The sequence below is a fragment of the Miniopterus schreibersii genome (genome assembly GCF_964146895.1).
Source record: "Miniopterus schreibersii genome assembly, chromosome: 15".
Lineage (NCBI taxonomy): Eukaryota > Metazoa > Chordata > Mammalia > Chiroptera > Miniopteridae > Miniopterus > Miniopterus schreibersii.
In genome coordinates this window covers 21161656-21188346 of record NC_138115.1, presented here as the reverse complement: position 1 = coordinate 21188346, position 26691 = coordinate 21161656, and the positions used below count along the sequence as shown (strand labels likewise).

At 41.4% G+C, this 26691-nt stretch overlaps 2 protein-coding genes across 3 annotated transcripts in view; one reads left to right on the top strand and one right to left on the bottom strand.

Annotated features, from left to right (window-relative positions):
- Positions 1–834: 834 nt before the first annotated feature.
- FANCD2OS (FANCD2 opposite strand) lies at positions 835–4075 on the top strand. 2 transcript variants are annotated; one of them, XM_081159657.1, is made up of 2 exons: positions 835–891; positions 3161–4075. In XM_081159657.1, exon 2 carries the CDS (start codon positions 3169–3171, stop codon positions 3703–3705), a length of 537 nt encoding a protein of 178 aa, XP_081015783.1. In that variant the 5' UTR covers positions 835–891; positions 3161–3168; the 3' UTR covers positions 3706–4075. The 2 variants fall into 2 exon arrangements, with proteins under 2 accessions (XP_081015783.1, XP_081015782.1); XM_081159656.1 differs by lacking the exon at positions 835–891 and adding an exon at positions 1222–1267.
- Positions 4076–4450: 375 nt separating this feature from the next.
- The window catches only part of FANCD2 (FA complementation group D2), a 58104-nt gene continuing 35863 nt past the window's right edge, over positions 4451–26691 (bottom strand). Inside the window, exons 29-44 of the mRNA XM_081159655.1 lie at positions 24970–25110; positions 23672–23788; positions 22296–22424; positions 22048–22166; positions 17869–17979; positions 16045–16175; positions 15066–15159; positions 14445–14567; positions 13333–13426; positions 11961–12032; positions 11351–11389; positions 10327–10401; positions 9305–9379; positions 7836–7982; positions 6595–6690; positions 4451–5195 (exon numbers count right to left, since the gene is read on the bottom strand). Coding sequence (XP_081015781.1) covers positions 5121–5195; positions 6595–6690; positions 7836–7982; positions 9305–9379; positions 10327–10401; positions 11351–11389; positions 11961–12032; positions 13333–13426; positions 14445–14567; positions 15066–15159; positions 16045–16175; positions 17869–17979; positions 22048–22166; positions 22296–22424; positions 23672–23788; positions 24970–25110 — 1638 coding nt within the window. The 3' untranslated portion in view covers positions 4451–5120. The remainder of the gene's footprint in view (positions 5196–6594; positions 6691–7835; positions 7983–9304; positions 9380–10326; positions 10402–11350; positions 11390–11960; positions 12033–13332; positions 13427–14444; positions 14568–15065; positions 15160–16044; positions 16176–17868; positions 17980–22047; positions 22167–22295; positions 22425–23671; positions 23789–24969; positions 25111–26691) is intronic.

Sequence of the window (26691 nt, the reverse complement as noted above, 5' to 3'; positions counted from 1 at the left end):
CTCGGTGTTTAAGAGAAGGGCAGATGGGCCATTAGTTAATTCCTCCTGCAAATACTTCTTGCACACTGCCAGGCACTGGGATAGCCAGGCACCAGGGATATAGGAATCATCTGGGTAGATCTGTCTTCCCTCAGTGGTCCAGGGTAATTGTTTGAGTGATGCTGTCATAGTTGTCAGATCACTCTCACTATGATGAAAGGGTCAGTTTTTCAGCTTTGTGAGAATGGGACAGCATCATCTTTCTGAGGTCTAATAGAAGGCAGAGAAAGGTTTTCAGTCAGGAAGTCAAGGGAAAAAGACATGTATCTTTCTTCTTGCTCTTGATAGGGGAGCATTTATAAATTCTGTGTCCTTGCATTGGGATCATTCCAATGCAGCGACAAAACAGAACTCTGGGTGTTCAGAACTGCCTTAACACCTACGAAGCAGGGGTTGTTAATAAAGACTTTTAATACTAATTACAGGTCCGGGATTTTTATGCACGTGCCTGACTACACCCTTTGAAGTGGGCGTGCCTGTGCTCTGCAACTAGATCAAAGAAGCAGCCGTGTGGCAAGTAGGGAGGTGGGACACGGAATAGGGAGGTGGGAGACGGAATAGGGAGGTGGGAGACGGAATAGGAGGCAGGATTCGAACCTGTACTCCTGAAGGCTGATTCTTGAACCTGGCATTCCAAGGAGGTGGCAGTGGGGAGTCCATCCCAGACACCCCCCCAGCCAGGGGTGGGGTGGGGGCAGGGTGTTCAAGCCTCCCCGCCCCCACGCATGGCTGGGGATCACTCACCCCGCGGTCCTGGGTCACAAAGGCCGTTGCTAGGCGCCCGGTGGAGGAAAGATGCGACCCAGGAACAGCAGCCGCCACTCTGGAGCGTATGGCTGTGGAGTTCAGCAGGTGAGCCCCCAGCTCAGATGGTGGGACCGGCCTAGGCTCCCACCGCCACCTCCGCCTCCTCAGCCAGAGCTGTCTCACCCAGGCCCCGGGGTAGGGACCTCCGGGGGACAAGCCGCTTTTTCCGGCTGGGATGGAAGCTCCCCCAACAACGGGCAGCTCCAGTCCCTTGGGATCGCAGTTTACAAGGACCTCAGCGGCACTTTGACGTTGCCTTCCTCTTTCCCAGGTGGGGACATTGGGGGACCCGGTTCTTTGGAACCGGAGGAATGGTATGAAGGGGAAACCTTTTTGGCCAGAACAAGGTGTTCCCTCTCTGGGAGTTATTAGAGCAGCTTGAACAGACTTCCTGGTTCAGTCCCTCTTGGAGTGGATGACGGTGAGTTCCGGTCAGTGGGGGTGGGGGTGCGGGTGGGGGTGCGGGTAGGGGTGGGGGTTGGTGAACCATCTTTATGTAAACCTAGCGTCAAAGTGGTGGAAAGACCTAGGGCCAGAAGCCCTTTTCATCCCATGTTGGTTCTGCAGAATACTTAGACTGGATATCTGACAAAGCCTTTTTTTTTTTTAAACACCTCTGAACCTTTTTGCTTTTAGGTGAGTCAGGAAAAGGATGCTGGGATGAAATACTTTTTTGGGTCATGTTCAGAGATGTTAACACCCTCCACCCCTCCTTGCCATGGTAGTGTACCAGAGTAGCACTGATCTTGGATGTATGCTCTCAGGATCATGATCTCAAGGATCAGAAGCTGTTTGGAATAGATAAGCATCTCCTGGGAGTCAGTTTCTCATCCTAAAGCAGCCCAGACATTTGAACACAGTATGTAAAAGGATGTGCATAGGTCAGGAGTAACACAACAGTTGGAGGAAATCAACAAACCTCTAAACTAACCATTGTTGGGGCAGGTCTTCTGGTTTGAAATGTCACCAATTCCTGTTACAAAATGAACTTTACTGTCTCACAAACTATGGTGGTGTCAACTTTTCACAGCATTACTATATGGAATAAAATCTGTGGCTGTTCCCTTTTGTGGGAGAAGGGACAGAGAAATACACTTGGCTAAAAAGAAAAGGGATCTGCTATGTCCTTTAACATAATAGTGCATGATGGAAAAAAAAATGTTAGCTTCTCCTGAATTCAGGAGAATTTTAAGATAGATTGACGGAAAACCTAAATTCTACTCAGATACATTTTGAGTCAGCAACATCCTCCCAGCCCTTTATCTTCAGAAAAATAAAGTTCTTACACAGTGGGGCTCCCATAGATAAGAAAACAAAACACACCTAGAAGAACCAGGAAAATCTTTAGAAATTTTTAGACTGGTCTTTGAAAACTTTTTCCTCCCAGCCTGGTGTAATTTCTCTGAGATGGAACTTAAATTAAGTAGCTCAGGGTTCTGAAAGAATGGCTCCCTTGTGTCAGAAAACAGGTTTTTAGGGCCAAGAGGAGACTGTCTTCATAATTAGGAATTATGAAAGCTGAAGTTCCTTAAAAGGAACAGTGTAAATTCTCAAACTGTAAGTACATCAGAATCCCCAGAGGGTTTGCTTAAGCACAAATTGCAAGGCCCTACCCCCAGTTTCTGATTCTATAGGTATGATGTGGGGTCCAAATATTTGCATTTCTACCATGTTCCCAGGTGATGCTGAAGGTACTAGTCCTGGGATCATACTTTGATAACCACTGGTATAAAGTACATGGGATTCAGATTCCCAGATATCTGGTAAGATGTGGCCTTTCTGAGCTTCTAACCACAATTAATGTCTCATCATGAAGTGCCAGCACCTCTGCAACCTCAGAGGTATAGATTCTGTCTTTTGCAGTTATCAACACAGCACAGGTCCTAATGGTGAAGTGGGATGCTCCATTTAGAATTAATCTACAGGAGTGGGCAAAGGTAGTTTTACAGTTGTGAGTACATGAAAAGTTTATTCTTGTATTCTTATTTATTAATTATTGTATTATTTATTATTAACTTATTTCTGCCCACCCCTGTATTTCCTCATCTGTAAAATGGGTTAAAACCTACCTTCAGAGACTTGTGATAAGGTTTAATAAAATTTTAGTACACATAGCACTTGACAGATTCAATACTTGTTACCATCCCTTACTACCCTTTATAGAGATACTAGTATCCTAACATCTATTGGAATCTGTTCATGGGAACTAGAGTAAGTTCAAGTTAATGTGAGACAAAAAGATGTGAATTTGAACGGCCATGCCCTCACCAAAACCATGCTAGGGAAATTCCATGTTCTGATTCCTTTCCTTTAGAACTATCAATGGCAGGATACCAGCTCTGGTCACCATGGACCCCACTGGATGAGAGCTTCCAATGGCTGCGGCATACAACACCTACACCTTCTTCCAAGCACCCCTTTAGGGCTTCCCCCTGCTTCCCACACACCCCTTCTGACCTTGAAGTGCAGCTGTGCTTTCAAGAAGTCACTCTAGTCCTAGACAGCCCATTGCTGGAACCTGGGGTGAGTCCCACGTTACCCTGCCACACATCAGAGCTCCGAACCATAAACAACAAGAAAGGGCTGGTCAGGAAGCCCCAGCCTGTCCGTCTCAGTGGAGTGGATTCAGTCTTTGGCAGGGTCATCACGGCTCAGCCTCCAAAGTGGACTGGGACCTTCAGAGTTTCAGACAAGTCAGCCTTTTGCAAAATCATCAGCCGGGAGCACCAGTGGCCCACTGGACTTAAGGAACCTCAGATTCAGATGACAGTGACCATGTGCAAACAGATGCTGCGCTCTATCCTCTTGCTGTATGCAACGTACAAGAAGTGTACCTTTGCCTTGCAACACTCCAAGTAAAGGGTCCCCATCTGATTCCCGTTCCTTACACCATGCCCTTTGCTATCTGCCTGAAGCTTGCAGAAACCCATCGATGTAAAGGAAACTGACATTGCCCCAACTATCTTGCTTTTCTGTCAAGCAGTGAAAATTCAGGAGTCCCTTTCTTCCCTTCCCCTCCAAAAAAGGGCCAGTGGCAGAGCAAGGGAGAAAAATTTCCATTGTAATGTTGAACAACCATTTAAAAGAGTCAAATTAACATTGACATGTACATGTGATAAAGAACCATTAAACAAACCATATAAACAAGCCTAGTGTGAACTCACTTAAACATCTAATACCGCAATGAACTGGGGAAATCAAGGGGTGTAAAGGAAGGAGACATCAGTTTTTATATAAGTGAGGATGAAGGTGGTCAAAAATCTATATGTGGGTCAAGGATTAATTTTAAAAAAAGAAAAACCTCCTCCACCAAAACAACAAAAAAACCTAATCTGCCACATCCTAATACCACTGGAGAAGACAAAAGTGGATAGAAATATTAACAAATATTATAAGAAAGTACCAAAAAAATTAACAAATATTAAGCAATATTTATAGCCCAGGAAGAAAGAACTTGGTAGCAGCACTGAAACTGGGCTTTCTGGCTGAAGACGTGAGACTTCCCATTTTAGCTGAAGTGCATTCCTAATGCTATATTTCTAATAAACTACAAGTAATTTTGTACATAGTTGTAACTAGATTACAGGTATAACTCAGAATAATGTGAAAATAAACATTACATATACAAAATCGACAAGAGTTTGATGATGCCTTTTCCCCCTTTGTCTCATATCTACATGACAACCAAAATTTTTTTGAAAGCAGTCAAATATTCCTTTTCACTTTCTTTAAACACTGACAAGAAATTCATCACTCCTCTAAAAAGAACACAAAGATCTTCTCATCTCAAAGAAAGATAGTCCTTACAACAGGAAACATGATTTTAGTTGGTAGAACTGATGCTGGCACCAGGGGTCATTATTTCTCTACTGAAAACCCAATTCAATTTCATCTAATCCTTGTCTACTGAAGGAAATCCAGAAAGTGGAAAAGAAGTATCTGAAGCAGAACTTAAAACAATTTATTTGTAACATTGGTACAAACCAAAATTCTAAAATAAATCCAAAACTAGCTCCCAAAGCCCAGAATCATGGCTACTCTGCAGCAGAGCACTGCCATGTTTACCCAGACTGGTAAGTAATGCTACACTGGAATCCTGAGCCAGGGTGATGATAGACGATCTATAAAATTCACTCTTAAGTTGATTCAATAAAGCCCCCACTTTAAGGACAAAATAGGATGTTTCTGGTGAGAAAGCTAGACAGCAGATTTCAAATTCTGAACACAAAATGCTGAGGCTGGCAGAGATGAGGAGGCATCAGTCTTTCTGTGGTCTAATCAGAGTCGTCATCAGTCTCATCACTATCTTGCTCCTTTTCTCCATCACTTGCTTCATCTTCTTCACCACCCTAAGGGGCAAAGGATAATTAAATACTTATCCTTTAAGCATTTATCTGGGTGACCCTGTGAATTACAATACTGCTCTCACAGGATTTAAAATTGCAGTGTATCAATTTACAACAAATAATAGGTTTTAAACCATTCATTTGAAAAATGAGTCTCCCTCATTTTTTACCATAACCTCTAAGCCAAGACCATGGAGGAACACCATTTGAAGCTGATTTATGCCATTCTGCAACAACCAAATTAGCATAATTTAAAAATAAGCCATGGTCCTCCTGCTCTACTGCACGTATGTGACATAGGAACACAGTGGGCATTTACTATAGAATGAAATGTCTGTTAAAATGAAAAATTCTGCTGTATATCAACAGGAATCCAGCATCAAATTCTCTCTGGCCTGCAACTCTAATCTGGGAGGGAGGTTAGAAGAAAGTATCGAACTAACAAGATATTGTCTGTGTCAGGTTTTTTTTTTATGAGAAAAAGGTAGAGAGGTGTACTATTCAGAGGACAATATAATTTTTTATAATAGATGATATTTCTGCAGCAGCCTCAAATCTCATTAAAGAGAGGCTCCACAGCAGAGGTTCTTAAATCTGAGTTTCTTGGTGTCCGTAACTCAGCTGAATTGTACCAAAATGTTGAAAACACATATATTTTTCTCTAGCTTTCCTTAAAGTTTTTTTTGTTTGTACATTTCTAAGTATGTCTTTATTGATTTCAGAGAGAGGAAGGGAGAGGGAGAGAGAGAGAAACATCAATGATGATAGTCACTGATCAGCTGCCTCTTGCATGCCCCTGACTGGGGATCAAGCCTGCAACCTGGGCATGTACCCTGACTGGGAATCGAACCGTAATCTCCTGGATCCTAGGTCGATGCTCAACCGCTGAGCCACGCCCAGCCAGGCTCCTTAAAGTTTTAAAAGTATCTGCAGTAGCCCAGAAAAGAATAAGGACCTCTCTCCTTATTTTGTTCTCAGTAGTGGTAGCTTTTGATTTTGTGCTTTCACCAAATGTATTCACATTTCTATTTTATATAGTAAAGCAATGTTTAAATGGTTTAACTCATTCGTCTCAATACTCAGAGAACATTCTGACCTTCTTTTCTCTCCTCTAAAATGATTTCAGACATGAATTCAGGGAAAATAGGTTATAATGGAAGGGAATTTGCAACTCTATAACACATGCCACAACTTGAGATACTCAAGAGTGATTTTAAGATTGTGAGGACTTCTTCCTATTCCCCACAGAACTCATAAGCACAGAAGCCTTTTTGGGGGGAATGGAGATAGGTGTAGAAGTCTTTGAGTATAAACAGAAACAGAAACTTTTGCACTCTTTACTAACTCAAAATTAAGAAAATGCAACATCAGTGCCACACTCTGCTGCCTTATGCAGAGATACCTTTGTTGCTTTGTTCTTGGAGACCTGAGATGATGTGTCATCTTCACTCTCATCTGCTGTGCTTTCCTGGGAATTCTGGGATACAATCTCTTCACCCTAAATGTGATGGGCCAAGACAAACGGGGTTTAAAGTGATCACATTTGGGGTCTCCAGGGAGAAACGCTTAGTTTACAGGCAATACAAAGGAAGATATTCTAGCCATTCAAACATGGTCAAACATGGGCACCAAACTGTGATCCAGCATCTAGAAAAGTGATAATCAACCCAAGGTTTCTGAGATGTGAGTGGCTCTGACACAATAGGTAGTTTTTACAAAAAATCCACCTTTGTATTCTAATATCATACTAGATTTTATAAGGCCAGACTCTTTCAGTTAATGTTGAATATAATTCTAAAATTTCCCAAATACCTTAAGGTATATGAGCACCAATACACCAACCACGAACGGCCATGTAGACGCTGAAGGACAGTATACTGAAGTGGTTTAAGAACATCAACTTTGGAACAGGACTGTCTGGACTCAAACCTTGGCTCCACTCACTTATTGCTGAATGACTTTAGGTAAATTACTTAACCTCTCTGAGCTTCAATTTTCTTATGAAAACAATAGTATCTACCTCAGAAGGTTGATGTGAAGAAAGCAAGCTAATTCTCTAGGATGCTATTTTGTTTTCAAATATAAGATTATAAAACTCAGATATTGTAAGCATGATTAAGAAGGGCTTGGACCCTACTTGAAAAATGCTGTAACTTCAAAGCAGCACTATAAGCAACATGAAATTTCAGTCAGTCGAAACGACTGAAAGACCTTAGAAATGCTCACTTGTTAAAATCAGCCATAGAATAATTTCAGGAATAAGACAAACGTTTAAAAAAAAAACAAAAAATAATTTTTAAAAGTTTGTCCATATACAAAAATGTTGTTATGAATCTACACTCAGCAGGACTTAAAGGTACCTCTCTGGCTGGAGAGAGGTTTTATCAATCTGGCTCCTCTATATCTGAGGCCTTGTTTGTATCAGTGGCATGTTTTGGCACCTTCGCTAGTTGGGATGAGGGGTACAGCCTGTGGCCAGGGCCCTTAAGCAATGTACCCTAACTTAAAGAGCTAAATGGCCCAGACTAAGAGAAAAGCACTCTTACTGACAGGGCAGGGCTTAGGTGGCCTCCCTTACATACCTTCCAATGCTCTCCAAAGAAAGGGAATAGGAGATTATCGCTAGCAGGGCCCCAGGCTTACCTGCAAGTCCCGGTTTTTGAGATTGCCCAGCCAGAAAGCCTCCCTGCAATTGTTGAGGACAAGCATGGCTTTCACTCTGCAAACTAACAGCTCCAGGGTCTTTTTGAGAAAAGGCACATGTTTGGTGAGTTTCACGTCCTGATGAATCTGAATGGAAACAAATGCACCTAACTCATCTGGGTTTCTCATCATGCACTGACATTTCCTATACAGAAACTTTTGCATTCCTGACATCTTGAACACTGTGTAAGAGCATAAGTCCTGCCAGTATAGGCCAGAGAAATGTTCCATCAAACAGCAGTAGTTTGGCAGAGTACTCTGAAGAGAATAGCAGCTGTCCTTCAAGCTAAGAGAGCTCAGAAGACATACCACCAACACCTCTAGGTTCCTCTTCATAACCTCTTATTGACCAATTATCAATGAACTTACCTAAAATATTCTTGAGTATGTATTACACTGATATTAAATAATGGAGAGTAGCCCTGTTTAGCTGAGAGAGTCCTTAAAATTTCACTCTTCAGTACCTTCTAAAGTTAGCACTGGGGAGGAGGTGAGTAATAAATACTGGATCCAAAAATCACTTGGTTTGCCAGTGACTGCAGAACTCTATGGTTCTGTGCCCCTTCAGACAAAAAGGGACAATGTTTCAACTGTAGTCTGCAAGTGGAAAAGTCCTTTAATGCTAAAATGTTCTCACAGGAGATAGATGTGTTCCTTGACAAGTTAAGTAGTATAGTTGGAAAGTGCTAAAGATAGCTATTTTTATTTTTTTGTTAATCCTCACCCAAGGAAATTTTTTCCATTGCTTTTCAGAGAAAGCAGAAGGAAGGGGAGGGGAAGAGGGGGAGAAAGGGAGAGAGGGAGAGAGAGAGGGAGGGAGGGAGGGAGGGAGGGAGGGAGGGAGGGAGGGAGGGAGGGAGGGAAACATTGATGTGACAGACATATTGACTGGTTGCCTCCTGCACGTACTCTGATGGGGGGCAGGGGCGAAACCCGCAACCGAGGTACCTGCCCTTGGCTAGGAATCTAATTCTCGACCCTTTGGTGCAGAGGCCGATGCTCTAACCACTGAGCCACATGGGCCAATGCAAGATAGCTACTTTTAGAACCACCTCTTCTCTCCTGCAGAATCATCCCTTACATAATATTCCTCCTACCCCATGTATTTTGTAGCAGTAGCATATCCACCAACAACATTCCATCTCTCTCATCAAAGAAGGAAATAGGGTTATGGATTTTGAGTCAAATTTTAGATGCAGAAACTCCTGTCTAGATGATGGCCCTATCTTAACCAGCACCTAAGGATTTGACCACTTTGAATACACTACCTTTGGACAGACATGGTCCCAGAAATAAAGGCTCTAGATGGGTACAAAACGAAGAAGGAACTGAAGCCTGTATATCTCCTAATCACAACTGCTGATGAAGCCAACAAGCAGGCTGGTGATGTGATCTGCTTTCCCTCTTACCTTGGAATGCCCACACAGGTGATGAAGCAGCCTTGTGTTCATCTGGAAGGTTTCCAGTAAGCTCAGAACATCTTCCTATAACCAACAAAATTCATAAATGCCATTTGAAATGCTCTCATTTCATTTTATTTTTTTATTTTAAATATATCTATTGATTTCAGAGAGAGAGAGGGAGAGGGAGAGAGAGATAGAAGCATCGATGATGAGAGAGTCATTGATCGGCTGCCTCCTACACGCCCCCTACTGGGGACTGAGCCTGCAACCCGGGCATGTGCCCTGACTGGAAATCGAACCTCCGATCTCCTGGGTCATAGGTCAATGCTCATCCACTGAACCATGCTGTCTGGGCCTCTCATTTCATTTTAGATGCAAGATATCCTTGCAGGTTCTAGCTATATATCAATAATTGCCTTAATTTGGCCCTAAATAGAAGTGCTGTCTAGCTGTCCTCCCTTCTCTCTTTCTGGGTTATGAGACACCAACCAAATATTATGTTTTCCAAAGTTCAATTTGCTAAATATGTGTAAAAAAATCACCTGTTTCTATCCTGATTTCACTACTCTAGCCCTGGATCCCACTTGGCTAAAAAAACTCTCAAGACTATCCATTATAACAGCAAAGAGTTTATGAAACAAATAAGCTCTTAAAAAAAAAAAATTATTATTCCTGAAAGTAGACCCAGAGAAGCACAAAAGAATAGACAAACAACCACTGATATATTAGGTCCTGGGAGTGCAGCAACACAATAAAATCAAGCTATAAGGAATGAAGACCCCCATATCTGGAGAAGCAGGGAGGTGGGCTTCAATCAGATGGAGTCTCAGCTCAGTCTATTTTGGAATATTCCATCTAAATGGGCATCTCTGGTGATGGCTGAAGTGGACCAAAGGTGCCCAAGTAGAACTGTGGCCCAGAACCTGGGCAAGGGGACTGCCCCCATGCCCAGACCAGGAATCACTATGGATGTATCTTCTGAACACACCATATAGAGAATGTTTGTGCTCTCTTCCCTCAATTCTTACCCGGTGTTTTCTAAAACTGAAGTCTAGGAGCGGCATACACTGCTTCAGAAATACTTCCACAAAGAGACGCCCATACTGAAGAGAAAAGAAACACTGATGATGACACTAGCTAAGGTCTTTCACCCTAAAAGTTCCCTGTCTGAGGCAGCATAACATCATCCACATATTTTCTTTCCTTTGTGCATAAAAAATAAATTGGGAGGGGTCCAAAACGTTAATTTGGAGAATGTAGCTCAATGCAAAACTAAATGGGCCTGCTAACTAAACTTAGAATTAGGCAGATTTATCTACCCTAGACACAGCCAATGGGTAGGGGCCTTGCTCAACTTAAGAATGAGGGTGCAGAAGAACAAAGGTGAATCCCAGCTTCCTGAGGACAACTTACTCCCAAGAAGAAAAAATTGGGTAGAGCCAAGAAAGTACATGCCCAATTCCCAAATTTGCCAATCAGATAAATCACTCTCCCTACTCATCTCCCACACTGGCATCAGGGTGGAGTAAAAAGTGAGAGGGCAGGAGGTAAGAATGGGGTGACATCCACTTGGAAGGAATATCAGGAATAGGGAAAAAGCATTCTCCCCATAACATTCACTAGCTCTTAACCCACTCGGTGTACCATCAAATCTAGGGCTAATCTGGGCTTTTCAATTGAGAGAGGAGTTCAGCAGTTATGAGAATATCAGTGCTCACGTTTATGAAGCCACCATGAGCTTTAAAAAGAGGAATCATGTACTCCTCCTTCCTCCTTGTTGCCTGGGAAGAAATGGTAGGGAGCAAAGCCACTCCTCTTAGTTCTAAGACTTGAACCGAGTTTTCAAACTCATAGGAAAGTGGGTTTCTCTAGTTATCCAACTAGTATAGGAAAATGTACCCACTGTCTTTCCTACACTACTACCTGTTAGCTCAGGTTCCACAGACTCTGGCTTGTGAGCGAAGTATTAAGCAATTCCTCCCAGCTGAGGCCCTCTCTAGAGAGCCCCACAGGAAGAATAAATACCAAAGAGGGCCCCGGTTAGCCACTCACCTTTAGACATACATGCAGAACAGGACGACTATCAAACACCTGGAGAGATGAAAGGCAAGAAACCAAAGCTGAGGTCTGCTCCATTGAGCACCCCAGCCTCTTATTGTGCAAAGCACAGCTCTGGGTGTTGTAGAGAATTCTAAAATGAAGAAGGCCTGTCAACAGTTAAATTAATAACAAAGCAAAATAAAGTAATCACCACAATTAAATTTCGAGAAAAGATAGAGGGGAGCAAAATGGAACAAGTAATTGATTCCAAATGGGGATGTTAAGAAGAGGGCATTGTAGAGTCAAAAGCCTTGAACTGAAGCCATAAGAAGGAGTGGCTAAGAGGTGGAGAGTACGACAGTCGAAGCTGGGGAACAGCCTGAGCAAAATCATGGAGTGGGTGAGAGCAGAGTATGTTGAAGGATAACGAAGGCATTCTGCGTTGGAAGAGGGAGACAGTGGGGTATGTTGCCAGATGACAGAGGACCCAAGGTGAGAGAGAGTGGGGGAATGACATGTGGAAGGAGCCATTAAATATTAAGTACTGTGGCACAGATGATAAAGAGGAAGGTTGGTTTCTGCAGTCAGCCAGTGAGATGAGTCAACGAGCCTCCATATTCACCTTTATCAGGTTGATGAGGATACTGAAGTCTCGGACAGCCATGTTCCAGTAGAGGAGCTTCTCTTCATGAATCTGGGGGCAGCCAAATATACAGGCACCTCTGAATCACAACAAACTTTGTCTCTTTCTATACTACTACTAATACATGGTTCTTGAATTCTGTAACTATCCAAAGATTTAAGCCAATTATCCTCCTAAAAAGATATGACAACTAGTGCATCCCTAAGATGGTTCTGAGGCCCTAGTATATAATGTCAGGGTACCTTATAGAGACTTTCTAATAAAATGACTCCTTTTCAGTAATTTCCAGGTGGAAAAAGCCTCTGAAATATATCTACTGGCTATTAGGTCCCTGTGGCTTCTCTGATTTCCTAAGCTACCCTGTGCTCTTAGTGGTTCTAGCATAGTTCTGGTTAGCAGGCTACCAAGGCCCAGGACCACTGCATCTCAAATAGGCTTGCTCACCTTATGCTAGCTCACAAGTAGCACACTGCCAGACACATGAAGCTGCAACCAAAGACATTTTTTCCAGAGCTAGGGCCTATGGAGCAGTCCAAGCTTTTCCCTGTGCAGTAACCAGGGAAAACAGAGCCCAATCCTCACCTCCAACCAGAAGGAAAGGAAATTAAGCCAGGAGATCTTTGGGGAAAAAAATCCTTGATCTCAGTAAATCAAAGAAAATAGCTTAGGAGAAACCCTGGACCCAAGGAAATACAGCAGATCCTTGAATAACAGGTTTCATTTAATGTCATTCTGTTGCCACTTTCTGTGTGCAGTTTGCACATTTTCCTCATGTCTGAATAGGTCTTCTCCAGGTACTCTGGTTTCCTCCCACATCCCAAAGGTGTGTGCATTAGCTTAATTGGCATGTTTAATGTTCCAGTCTGAGTGAGTGAGTGAGTGTGTGTGTGTGTGTGTGTGTGTGTGTGTGAGAGAGAGAGAGAGAGACAGACAGACAGACAGACAGCCCTGAGATGGAAGGGACTCCCGTCCAGGGTGGATTCCCTTCTTGCACCCTGAGCTGCCAGGACTGGCTCCGGCCATTCCGATTCTGAACTGGTAAAAGCAGGTTGGAAAATAATCATCTTACTTGCTTTTATTAATCTTTCTTAAATATATGTAGAGCTCACATTTATTTCAATGTTTAATATTAGAAGTGTTTTGGGTCTTTATTTAGAAGTTTGGTAATGTTTTGATGACCAGAAATATGCTGTAGGAACTTAATTCTTGTTTATATCAATTAGACTATGGTAAAACTGGTTTAGTTATACAAAGTTTCACTTACGGGTGCAGTTTCCAAGAACCAATCAATGACATTGAGGACTTAACTGTAATCCAAATCTACTTCTTGGAGTGGGAGTATTTGACTCACCTGCTGAGAGTCTGCTGCTGTGCCAGCCTGAAGACCTTTGACTGTCTTCACTAGTTCAGCCATCATCACACGGAAGAAAATGACAAAGGTGTGCCTAGAAGAGGGGAACAGCATGCATGCCCACACAATGATGCACTGGTTAGAAAGAACTTCCTGGGAAGAAGCCAAGGAATCAAAAGTCATTTCCTTCCCTACCTCTCTGAATGTCCTTTCACTGGGGTCCACTGTAAGAGGATGGGGAAGTGATAAGAATTTAGAAATGAGCCCAAAAAGATGGCCTATGAAACAATGGAATTAACTTTTTGAAGGGAGATAGTGTGATGGTATAGAAAGAGCAGTGAAGTAGTGGTGAGAAGATCCAACTTTAAGTTCCTAGTTCCATTATTTACTTTATTGCCTGTATAAGCTTAAGCAAGTTCCCTTTCTAACCCTCATTTTCCTCAACATTAAAATAGGATTAATGATACTTATACCTCACAAAATCCTCAAAAGGATCAAATGAGATAAATATGAATATAAAGTAACTATTAATATTATGAGACACAAAACCCATTAAGTGAGCCCTGGACAGTGTTGCTCAGTGGTTAGAGTGTTGTCCCATGCATGGAAGGGTCGAAGGCTCCATTCCTGGTCAGGGCGCACATGGGTGGCAACCGACTGACGACATTGATGTTTCTCTCTCTTTCTCTCTCTCTCCCCCCACTTCTCTCATTCTAAAATCTATGGAAAAACATATCCTCAGGTGAGGATTAAAAACACACACAACTGAGACATATATGATTAGATATACTTTATCCTTCTAAAAGTGGTTAAAATATTGGAAAAATAATCTATTTAAAGGATGAAAATACTGACAGAAGTTTAGTGACTACTCATTGCCTGTTAAGACTGTATTGACTAAAAATTCATTCTCCAGTAAGGTCCTTTCACACAGGCTGGATGAGAGCCCCTTGGAAAGAGTGCATAGTAGACATTCTGTGTGTTAAATGAATGATTGTACCTAGCACCTCTATCAGAATCAGATGAAGAGTAAGGTACTTACTTGGAAACTACATATATTGGACAGTGAAATTCTAACTTAGAGAAAGAACTGGAGGAGAGAATTCCCTTACCTGGTCAGTGTAGGGAACGTGGAGGAAGAGGCATCTTTAGAAGAGTTGATCAGTTCTGGGACACCAACACCAGCAATCTCTTCGATGGCCTTCAGAACACTGTCTGTGTGCTCTAGGTAGATGCTGCATTGAGAGCCATAGGAACATGAACACATGTTACAGAATTCCTAAGTCAAGATTTCTTATTACCAGATATTAAGATTTAAAACAACTACTGCCATAAAAATTTTTTTTAATAAAGATTCCAGAGACATGATAGGAGGTAAGAAAATGATGTCTCAATTAGAAATACAGTTAGACATCTTGGAAGTGATGAATGTGTCTTGGGTATGGTAGGCAATAAATAATTGATTCACTGGTTAACAAGGCAGGATACAACTGCAGACTCTTCCTCTTCCTTTTTGATTCAATAATAAGAAACTAGCTGACAATGGAAAACAAGAATACCTGTATAGGATCTTATGACCCACCTTTACTAAATTCTGTTAATTTCAAATCTATTTCATTGCTTTCAAGCTCTCCCTAACCAAGGTAATTTCTCAGTCTTTGACCAGATGAGGGATCCCAACAGTGGCAAAATGGAAGGCTATTTGGCTCATGAAGAGAAATGGAGCACCTCACCTCAGCAAAGCATGGAGCTGGTCATTAGGGATGCTGCTCTTCTCTTTTTCCCCACTTGGCCACACCCGACAGAGGAACTGTCTGGCCAGGGAAGCTGTTGGAGAAACAAGACAAAGTTATCTCATGCACGGAAAATAGACCTCTGTTTTTCAGGCTTTTGGGGATGAGTATTGATCAAAAGAATTATTCTTTTCTATTTACTATAAAGTTCCTGGTCTAACAGACAATTTGGAAAAAGCTGTCATGGGCACCTGTTCCACTGGCCCTTCTATCAGAAATAAATGCATTTGTCTAAGACCCAACATGTCCTACCCTATAACCCCATCTTGACACACACATAGATACACAGAGAAAAGGAATGCTGCTAGGCAGTGGAAAAGCCAATCTTGTTCCTCCTGGGCAAGCCAATAAGCAGTAGCCTCAGATTCAGACCAAACTTCCCCCTTTTAATCAACAGGGGATAACAAAGGATTGTTTTGCCTTTTCTTCCTGCTTTCTGAGTTGCCAATTAGGACGTATAATCAATGAGCTGCCTTCCAAGAGCTATGATAAAAGACAGTTAACAGGAAAAATAAAATCATGGATGGGGCCAGGCCTTTCTTTACTTTTAATCCTGATTTCCCTTTTTCCTCCTATTTTATTAACTTCATGGTTTATGTCTCTTCTTGTCAAATGTCTCATATAATAAAAAAATAAGACAAAATGAAAGGACAGGAATAACAAGCGAAACAAAATTATCTAGCCAACTGAACTAACCAAATGCACACTAAGCAATGTCACCAAAGATCACTCATAGCTCCTTCTGGGGAAATGTCCTTAGTTTAGCAAGAGGGCACATCCACAGTTATGGAGGGATTTACATGTAAAACACACAAGGTACTAGCATGTAAAACACACAAGGTACTAGGAAGCCCAAATTAACAAGCTTGAGTTATTAATCCTATTTCTGAAGGAAAAAAAGAGGATCTGGGTCCATCACCAATTTTTTCTTTGTTCTGAGTAGGAGCTGTAGATTTCTCCAAAATGACCATCAAAAGTCTGATGAGATAAAGAGCAGATTGGAAACTGGGAATGCTGTGATGGAAATTCTGCAAGTAATGGAAGCTTTGGCTGTAAGGAAAAAAGAAAAAAAAGCATCACAAATATGATCTAAATCCATGAGTTGTCCAAGACCACTTAAGCTTTTGATGGTGAATCAGAATCCCCCTTTTCAGGTGCTTTAGTAGCAACCTTCTTTCAAGACCCTGATAGAGAACTATAACTTTGTATGGAGAAAGCCAGGACAATATAGAGTCCATTGGGTGGAATGCTGGCCCTGAAGGGGTCATGTATACCAAGATTCCAAGTAATAGTCTAGACCATGTTTATATGGGAAACACTAGATCAATCATTTGCTCTTTAAAGGCTTTAAGCAACACTGAAAAATGTTTAAAGTAAAAGGAAATTATAAAGCACAGCTTTTAATAAATATACCTATGGTCAGCTTTCAATACACTGAAGTAATGGGAGATGGGAGTCACAATTAATCCAAAATTGTAACTGAAATAAAACTAGAGTCAACTTCTGATTGATTGGTGGGAGGGAGGTCAAACAAATTTAAAAGTATTTTATTTAAAATGAAATAAAGCCTGGCCAGTGTGGTTCAGTGGTTGACCATCGACCTATGATCCAGGAGATCGAGGTCTGGGGGGAAAAGACCCGGGTTGCAGGCTCGATCCCCAGTCAGGGGTGTGCAGGAAGCAGCTGATCAATGACTCTCATTATTGATGTTTCTATCTCTCTCTCCCTTCTTCTCTCTGAAATCAATAAAGATAAAAAAAAAAAAAAGTCTTTAAAAGTAGAGATAACAAGTATTGACTGCAGACCCAGTAATACCCTAGGCTTTAAGGGGAGGTGACAAAGACCCAATTACTCTGCTGAAGCTGGGGTAAAAGGCTGGGAGCTATGCCCCTTAGATCATCTCAGCTCTCTCCTCCACTGCCTAGCCCTCAACCTAGGTTCCTTTTATGCCAAGATTGGGGAAGGATACAGGCAATCAGTAATAAATTAGCTGCTACCTAACTACCCAACCCTACTAGGAGACAGAGTAGGTCTCAGGATAATCAAGAGTTGATTATAGATACACCATGGAATACTACGCAGCTGTAAAGAACGATCTCATACCCTTTGGGACAGTATGGATGGACCTGGAGAATATTATGCTAAGTGAAATAAGCCAGGCAGAGAAAGACAAACATCACATGATCTCGCTTATATGTGGAATCTAAAGAACTTAATAAACTGATGAACAGAACAGATTCAATGACATGGAAGCATAGATCAGACTGACGAATGTCAGAGGGAGGAAGGAGGGCGGGTGGGTGGAGGGGGAGAGATTAACCAAAGAATTTATATGCATATATGCACAACCCAAGGACACGGACAATGGTGGGGGGAGGGACTGGGGAGGGGGAAGGGTCGGGGTGGAATGGGTCATGGGGGAGAAAAAGGGACATCTGTAATATTTTAAACAAAAATAAACAACAAAAAAAGAGTTGACTATAGATGGTCAGTGCTGTCAGTCATTACCTGAAAAGGCAAACTTTGCATGATGAAGGATGCATGAAGACTTAGAATGACTTGTTTAGCAGTTTCTAATGCTTCAGGATTTATCTGAATACACTGGAGAGAAAGCTCATATAACTGAGGAAAATAGCTAAAAATATCAATTTCCCTCACAACTACCAAGAAATACCCAAGTTATTTCCAAGAAATCTTGTTCCTAGGAGTTTCATGGGAAATTGGGATATGTAGCTGGACTCACCTAAGCAGTTCCTCCAAGGACTGGTCAGGCTCTCTCAGCTTCAGTCGGTTAGTAAGGACCTCGAGGGCTGAGTACAGTAAATTCTGATTTTCAGGTTGAAAAAATCCATTCCTAAGGGAAAGTCAAGGGAAGATGGTTTAGCTTAGTTTCAGGAAGATTGTTTGGACAGCATTTGAGGATCCTGGGCTCCAGTCTGTACCATCAATAAGTCAACAGAAGAAAAACTAGAACTAAAGCACTTAAAGTACTCAAGTGCCAAATTCAACCACAGCTCTGAGTATCAGACTAGAAGTTGAAATGTACCTAAAACAGTCTTTCCATAAACACCTAACAGTCCACCTAGGTTTAGTTTCAAGGGAAAATGCTCTCCTTCATTCCCTACATTTTAGAGATAAGTCTCAGTCTTCTCAAAAAAGAGGAATAATTTTGTCAAATTGCTAAATCATTGTCTAATCCATAGTAGGTGCTCAATAAAGAAGGTATTCCTTCTATACTAGTAAGTCTTAACTATTCTGTCTTCAGATTACCTTTCCTTGGGTCCTTTCCTTTCCAAGTCAAGGCCACCACTCTTGGTCAGGTTCTTATCATCACATGCATATATCATGGTGACACCTTTTGACTGGTCTTTTTACATTCCTTTCCAATCTCTCTGCACACTGCTGCCAACAGGATTATCCTAAAACACTGTTTTCATTACATCATGGTGTGATCATAAAACTCCAAAATTGCTTCCCTGGAAAACATTTAAATTCTTCTACCTAACTTTCAAGGCCCAGCACAATCTGAACTCCTAGATCCTCTAGAAAAATCTTCTACATCATGAGTGATAGTCTTTCTTCCTTTCAACAAGTGTATTCTGAGGGCCTATTATGGGTCAGGTTCTTTCCTTTTTTCTTTGGACAGTTTTATTGAAGTAAAATTGACACACAATAAGCTGCATGTATTCAAAATGTTGAATTTATCAGTTGACTTACATATAAACCCATGAAGCCATCACAATGAAAATAATGATAATGAACATGTCCATTACTGCCAAAACTTTCCTTATATTCCTTTGTAATCCATCCCTCCCTCCATCCTCCCGCCCAATGCTGGGCAGACCTGTTTCCTTTTTCTTTTTTTGTTAATCCTCATCTGAGAATATTTTTTCCATTGATTTATTATTATTTTTTTTAGAGTGGAAGGGAGGGAGGGGAAGAGACACATCAATTCGTTGCCTCCTGCACATGCCCCAATCGGGGCTGGGGATCAAACTTACAACCCAGGTATGTGCTCTCAAGGAATCGAACCCATGACACTTTGGTGTTGTATGTCATCCATGTTGTTGTATGTAGTATTCCACCACATGGATATACTGTAATTTGTTTATCTATTCACTGTTGTTGTTTTTGTTTTTTTTCTATTCACTGTTTGATGGACATGGAGTTATTTCCAGTTTGGAGCTATTACAAATGAAGCCGCTATAAACATTTGTGCACAAGACTCTGTGTAGACATATGCTCTTATTTCTCTTGGGTAAATACCTAGGAGTGGAATGGCTGGGTTGTATGGTAGTTGTATGTCTATCTTTAAAAAAAAAAAAATTTATTTACTGATTTGAGAGGGGGAGGGAAGCAGGCAGGGAGAGACAAAGAGAGAGTAAAAGAGAAAAACATCAATTTGTTGTTCCACCTATCCATGCACTCACTGGTTGCTTCTTGTATGTGCCCTGACCAGAAATCAAACCCGCAACCTTGTCTTACCGGGACAATGTTTTAATCAACTGAGCTACCGAGCCAGGGCTAACTTCTTAAGGAACTGAAAAAGTGTTTTTAAAAGTAGGTATACCACCCTAGCTGGTTTGGCTCAATGGCTAGAGCATGGGCCCATGGACTGAAGGGTCCCGGATTCAATTCCAGCCAAGGGCATGTACTTCAGTTGCAGGTTCGATCCTTGGCCCCGGTTGGGGCACAGGGGGAGGCAACCAATGATGTCTCTCTCTCATATCGATGGTTCTCTCTCCCACCCCCCCCTTTCCACTCTCTCTGAAAAGCAATGGAAAAAATATCCTTAAGTGAAGATTAAAAAAATTAGTGAGTGTACCATTTTATAGTCCCACCAGCAACATGTTAGTTCCGGTTGTTCCGCATCCTTGCCAACACTGGGCAATGTAAATCTTTTTAATTTAACCATGTAATAGTTTTTAACTTGCATTTCCTAAATAACTAATACTATTGAACATATTTGCATGTGTTTACTTGCCATCCATATATCTTTTTTTTTTTTTTTTAAATATATCTTTATTGATTTCAGAGAGAGGAAAGGAGAGGGAGACACAGAAACATCAATGATGAGAGAGTCACTGATCCAGCCCGCAACCCGGGCATGTGCCCTGACCGGGAATCGAACCCTGATCACCTGGATCCTAGGTCGACGCTCAACCACTGAGTCACGCCTGGCCGGGCTCCATATATCTCCTTGATGAAGCACCTATTCAGATCTTTTGTCAGGCACTGTTCTTAAGTACTGAGAATACAATGACTGGTCTTGGCTCTCACAGAACTCACAGTCCAGGAGGGAAGACAAAAGAACAAGTAATTATAATAACGTATAGTAAGTCTCCTCATAAGAGGATACCAGAGTAATAGGACAGAACTGGGTCAGGGAGGCAGAAAGGAGGCTTACCTGGCCTAGGGGTCAGAGAAGATGCCCCTGAGGAAGTTTAAATCCAGATCTCAAAGATGAGTTAGAAAAAACTGGGGATCAAGGAAGGTGGGGATTCTGGTAGAAGGATGAGTATGTGTGAAGCCTTCCAGGTGAAAGCAAAATAGAGTACTGAAATTAATTCAGTAGAGCGGGAAGGCAGAGTATAAGACAAGTGAAATAGCAGGAGCCAGATAATACAAGGTCTTAGAAGCTAGGTAAAAGAGTTTGATCTCAAGAAAAATCTAAGAGGGCCCTGGCCAGGTAGCTCAGTTGGTTAGAGCATTGTCCCCACATGCCAAGGTTGCAGGTTCGATCTCCAGTCAGGGCACATACAAGAAGCAACCAATGAATGCAAAAACAAGTGGAACAACAAATCAATGTTTCTCTCTCTCCAAAAATCAATAATAATTAAAAAAGTAAACTCTAAGGGCAATCAGAAACCAAAGTTGGGATAGGATAAGACTGGGTTTGCTTTGGGAAGATCATTCTGACTGCTCTGTAAAGAATGGACCAAGGGAGGGCAACTGGAGGCAGAGACCAAATGTGAAACTAATCTAATTCAGGTGAGAGACAATGGGAGTTTGGAAACAGTAGAGAATGAGATGGCTATTTAGATGCTATTTAGAAGATAAAATCAATAGGATTTTGTGATCAGATGTGGGAGAGAAAATGCAGACAGCAGAGGAAGGGACAAAGAATAGCTCCTGGTATCTGGCTCAGACAGCTACCTAGTCAGGCAAAGCTGAAGGAACGGTGGTAAGGATGGTATACTTCATTTTGAATGTGATGAGTCTGACGTGTCAAGACACATCTAAGAGGGTGTTGCGTAGGCAGTTTGATATAAATATCTGTAGCTCAGAAGACAAATTTTAGCACAAATTTAAGCTTGAGTGAGACGGCCCAGGAAACTTATATAGTAAGAACAGAGGGGCCAGCCCTGTGCCAGCCCTGAGGAACAAAAGCATTTAAGGAACACACTTCTCTCATTTCTTCTTTCATCCATGCTGTGCCTTCCAGCCCCTTTCTTTACCTCCCCAAAGGCATCTACCTTTCAAGGGCCTGATGAAATCCCATTGCTTCCATGAAGGCACCCACAAATACCCCAGCTCCAACTGTGCTCAGTTCTTTACTACATAACCTGGAATTTATCCAGAACTTGTTTAGTAACAACTTCTTAAGTAACAATCTCTCCAGTGCTATTACAGAAAGTTTGCTCCAACAAACTCAGCTAAGAATCAGATGGTCAGATATGTTACAGGCTAGCCAACGGCAAGTCATCTAACTTTCAAATGAGGTAATAATAGCAACTCCGTAAGACACAGGGGATTCGAGATCAAACGAAATGATGCAGACAAAAACACTCTAAAAATGAGCACCATATTGACCTAAGTCTGGAGCCTTTTCCTTTTTTATACCTCAGTTCCTTGGTGACTGTCAAGTAAAAGCAAGTATATACTGGATTATCTCTACCTACTGTACCTGCCATATACTCACCAAGCAAACAGCCCATGAAAAATCTGCAGTAGCCTCTGATAGCAGGAAGACATTAGGTGGTACTCCTGAACTTGCATTCCTGGTCCATCAACTACACTGTGATTCTCAACAGCTAAGCACTAAAAGGAAAAAATGCTTTTAGGACAGTTGCTTCATCAGTTGCCCTCATTTTCCTTCAATATTTCTTAACCAAAATGAAGTATCTTAGTGATTTCTAAGTCTCTACAATAATAAGACAGGCGTCTGACCTGAAAATAGTTGTGAATGTTCTCCAGATGGTTACACATGGGAGTCAGCAGTTGAACAATACAATGAGCAATTTCTTGGCCAGATCTCTGCTGGACATATGACAATCCAATATTCTGGCTTCCTTTACTCTGTAATAAATTCAGAGTTACTGGGGAAGAAACTGCTGGATGTCTTCTCTGAAATTTAAAGTTCATTATGGGGCCCTGGCAAGTATTCTCAGTGGTTAGAGCGTCGGCCCTCAGACCAAAGAGGTCGCAGGTTTGATTCTCAGTCAAGGGCACGTACCCAGGTTGCAGGTTCGATCCCTGGCCTCGGCTGGGGTGCGTGCAGGAGGCGACCAATCAATGTGTCTCTTTAACATCGATGTTTCTCTATCCCTCTAACCCCCCTCCCTCCCTTCCTTCCACTCTCTCTAAAAACAAGTGGGGGGGGAGTTCATTATGTGGCTTTGTTAAACCTATGCCACCAGGTAGGGGTACTTGCCTAAGACTATTCTGAAAGAGGGATCTTGCTCCTTCATCAAATAACAAAGACATTGGCTTTTATAGAGTACGGCCACTGTTTGAGAAGTACAGATCATAATTACTAATGAGATTAAAGCTCACACAGAAACAGAAATCATTTAGGCTAATAAGAATGTAAAGCAAATAGTGAGTGCAAACAAGAAAGAATTGAGTAACTGGATGTATTAATGTTGAAATGTTTACACCTAAAATTTTAATATTTTGTTGTTTGCATCATCCAATTGCTTTACCAGATGCTATGGTCCATTGTACATTACATACACATTCAAAGTTCTGGCTTCTCCAGATGATTAAGTATTACACTAAAGCTTGGGCATGGGCTTAGTTTGGAAGGCTGTTAAAACCAAAACCCAAGCCCAGCCGGGCGTGGCTCAGCGGTTGAGCGTCGACCTAGGATCCAGGGATCGGGATTTGATTCCCGGTCAGGGCACATGCCCGGGTTGCGGGCTCAATCCCCAGTCGGGGGCATGCAGGAGGCAGCCGATCAATGACTCTCTCATCATTGATGTTTCTCTCTCTCTCTCCCTCTCCTTTCTTCTCTCTGAAATCCATAAAGATATATTTAAAAAACAAAACAAAAAAACAAACAAAAAACCCCCACAAAACCCAAACACAGGATTCAGGAATGTTTGGGGCACTTAGAAATACACTTCCTGCTTTGGGTGGCACTTCTGTTTTCTCTGCTTCAGAGTTCCTTTCTAAACAAGTGAATATGGTCTGGCAATGAGGCTGCCACCATGCTACCCAGTGACCCAAACACAATGCCAGAGAAAGTGCCAACTTATTCATACTAAGACCTCCTTGTTTCCAAATCCACTAAGGCCAGGGCCTGTGCTTCTGCCTATACTAACCTTGAGGAAGGGGACTCTCCTGGCAACAGAAGGTGTCAGCATATTCTCCACCTTATTGGAGAGATCTTCCAACAAGAAAAGCAGTTCAGGGGGCTGAAGTTGCACAACTTCTGTAGCCTGTCACAAGCAATAAGAAAAGAATAATTCCAAGCATGCCCTAGCCATCTATTTTGGGAAACACATTTTGTTTAGTCTTCCCAATGACTGAAGAATCTGACCATTACTAAAAAAGGGGAAAATTTCCCCCACCTCATATAAAACATGGTTGTTGTGCTATGTCAACAAATTAAAAAGTCAAGCATTTCTAAAGTAAAAAAAAATTTCAAATTATCAAAATAAAATTTTAATAGGCAGTATAGTTTTGGAAGACATAATTTTTCTCTAGAAAGAAATGCCTGTGTATCTTCCCAACTGTGGACTTGAGGTACATTTCCTAAGCACCATGAGATTAAAAAATGACTAATTCAAGAGAATTTCAATTTTCTCTGTTCATTATATAACCCTTTCATATTTTCTTTTCCCTACTGTTTTACTACTGTTAACTTTGGGCAGGATCCCTATAAATACATTACACCACCAGAAACAGAATGGGTCAAATACAGTATTACTTCAAACTGTTCACTCGTCATATTTATGGCAAATCTCCAAGTACAAGCTGATGTAGAAAGACTGAATAAAAATTTAAAAAAAGATGCTGTCTCTATTCTGAAGGAGTTTACATTCTTAAAAAAATCTATGGTAAAAATTCATGCTATTTCTCAATTTTCTTAACCTGGAGAACCTCGACTCTGGTGAAATCCCATGACAAAAGTTAGCTTTTCTGTGAAAATGTGCTCTACTACTAACTTCCTAATAAATACCATTCTCTCCTCAGTGCCATTGGTACTTGAGACCATCAACATAGCACATACTACTACTTATGTCTACTTCCTTTATTAGATTATGAACTACTTGAAGGCAAACATCATGTGGTATACACTACTGAAGTGCCAATGTCTAGATTACTGGCAAACACAGAAAGTTTTGATAAGCATCTCATGGATGCAAAACAAATATCATGAAAATAAGTTAAGGATCACTTCATTAGCACAGTCTTTTATAAAGTCTAGCTCACTATAAAAAACTGAGACTTATAAACATCAAGATAACAAAGATGACTTCATCATTTCACACATAAAGGCTTTGGAAGCTAGAGTCCAACTTCTCTCAATATCATGGTATTCTTTATGAAATAAGAATAGAGCTGAGGTACTTTCTGAAAGAAGATTAAATTCTGGGATCTCATCGCTGTCACTTACTTTAGTGTGCATTTCAGTGTCTAAGATGACCTTGGTCACAAGCCCACAACGCAGAATAGAGAAGACCTCCATGTCCAGCTCTCGGAATGAGAAATGATAATTCTGTAGTGACACTGTCTTTTCTTCTTTCCCTTTGAACTCCTAGGGAGAAAGTAGCAGCAACCAACAGAATAAATGAGGATTCTATTATTTTCAGTCTTCACCCAAGGATATTTTTTCCATTGATTTTTTTTTTTTTTTTAAAGAGAGTGGAAGGAAGGGAGGAGGGGGAGAGAGAGAAACATTGATGTGAGAGACACACTGACTGGTTGCCTCCCCCAAGTGCCCCATTGGGGCCTGGGATCTAACCTGTAACCGAGGCGTGTGCCCTTGAGCAGAAATCAAACTCCCGACCCTTCAGTCCACGCGCTGACACACTAACCACTGAGCCGAATCAGCCAAGGCAATGAAGATTCTATTTAGTCTAATTTTTAATGAAGATTCTGAAGTGGAATTATGCATTCATCTTATGCCAAAAGTTACATTTTTATCACATCACTAAATTCCTTTCACCAGTCTCTAAATATTCCTGAGACAGAGCACCTAATTTATATTGGGATATAAGTCACACATCAAGGTTCTTTATTGGTTTCTACTTAGGAATGAACTATTAGACAAATCAAGGCATTATGGTGTAGTACAGGAAACTATGAGCTTAGTGGCCAGAAAGATCTGGCTTCTTCAAATTGATGGTCTCCAGGTGGGGTGGGGGTGGGGGTGGGGGGAGATGGGTGAAAAAGGTGAAAGAAATTAAATACAGCATAGGAATATAGTCAATAATATCGTAATAACTATGTATGATGTCAAATGAGTACTAGACTTATTGGGGTGATCATAAGGTACATAAATGTCTAATTACTATTTTGTACACTTGAAACTAATATAATATCGTATGTCAACTGTAACTGGAAAATAAATTAACAAAAAAAGATGTGGCTTCAAGTCCTTGATCAAGCACTTATTAACCATGAGACCTTGGCTAAGTCACTTACCCTCTCTGGGTGTTAGTTTTCTCATTTATTAAATATGAATACGAATACTAACCTTGGGTTTTTAGGATGATTAGAGGAGTTATACATAATAAATACTCAATAAACATTGCTTCTTGACTTCTGGCTAAGATCAAGTATAATCCTCAATAAACAGTAGCTAAGAAACAAATAATTGGGATCCATGTGGTTCAGGCAACATCACAAACACATGAAAGCCACCTTATGAGCGGTACAGAGATACTGGAAAAGGGAACTACTGTTTACTAAGTACCAGAAACTGTTCAAAGTATATCCATATTATCTCAGTCTATCAAGAAGTTGACAACCTGGGATTGAAAGGGGAAAGAGGCTAAAAGGAACATATCTACAACTATGTCTGAAGACAGAATTTGATAATTACTACAAGAAACAATTCAAAGTACTGCTAGGGTGCAAGAAAGGGAGTAAAATATTCAAGAAAATAATTAGAAAAACAGTGTGTGGTAGTGATAAGAACTTCGAGCCTAATGTGAACTCTGCTACTGATAGGGACACTTTTATATTTTCTTAAGAAGCAAGAGCTTGCCGGGCCAGCGTGGCTCAGCAGCTGAGCATTGACCTAGGATCCAGAAGGTCGAGATTTGATTCCCGGTCAGGGCACATTTTCCAGCTCAATCCCCAGTAGAGGGCGTGCAGGAAGCAGCCGATCAAT

Coding starts and splice junctions, on each gene's coding strand:
- FANCD2OS (XM_081159657.1), top strand. CDS start 3,169: ATGGCAGGATACCAGCTCTGGTCACCATGGACCCCACTGGATGAGAGC.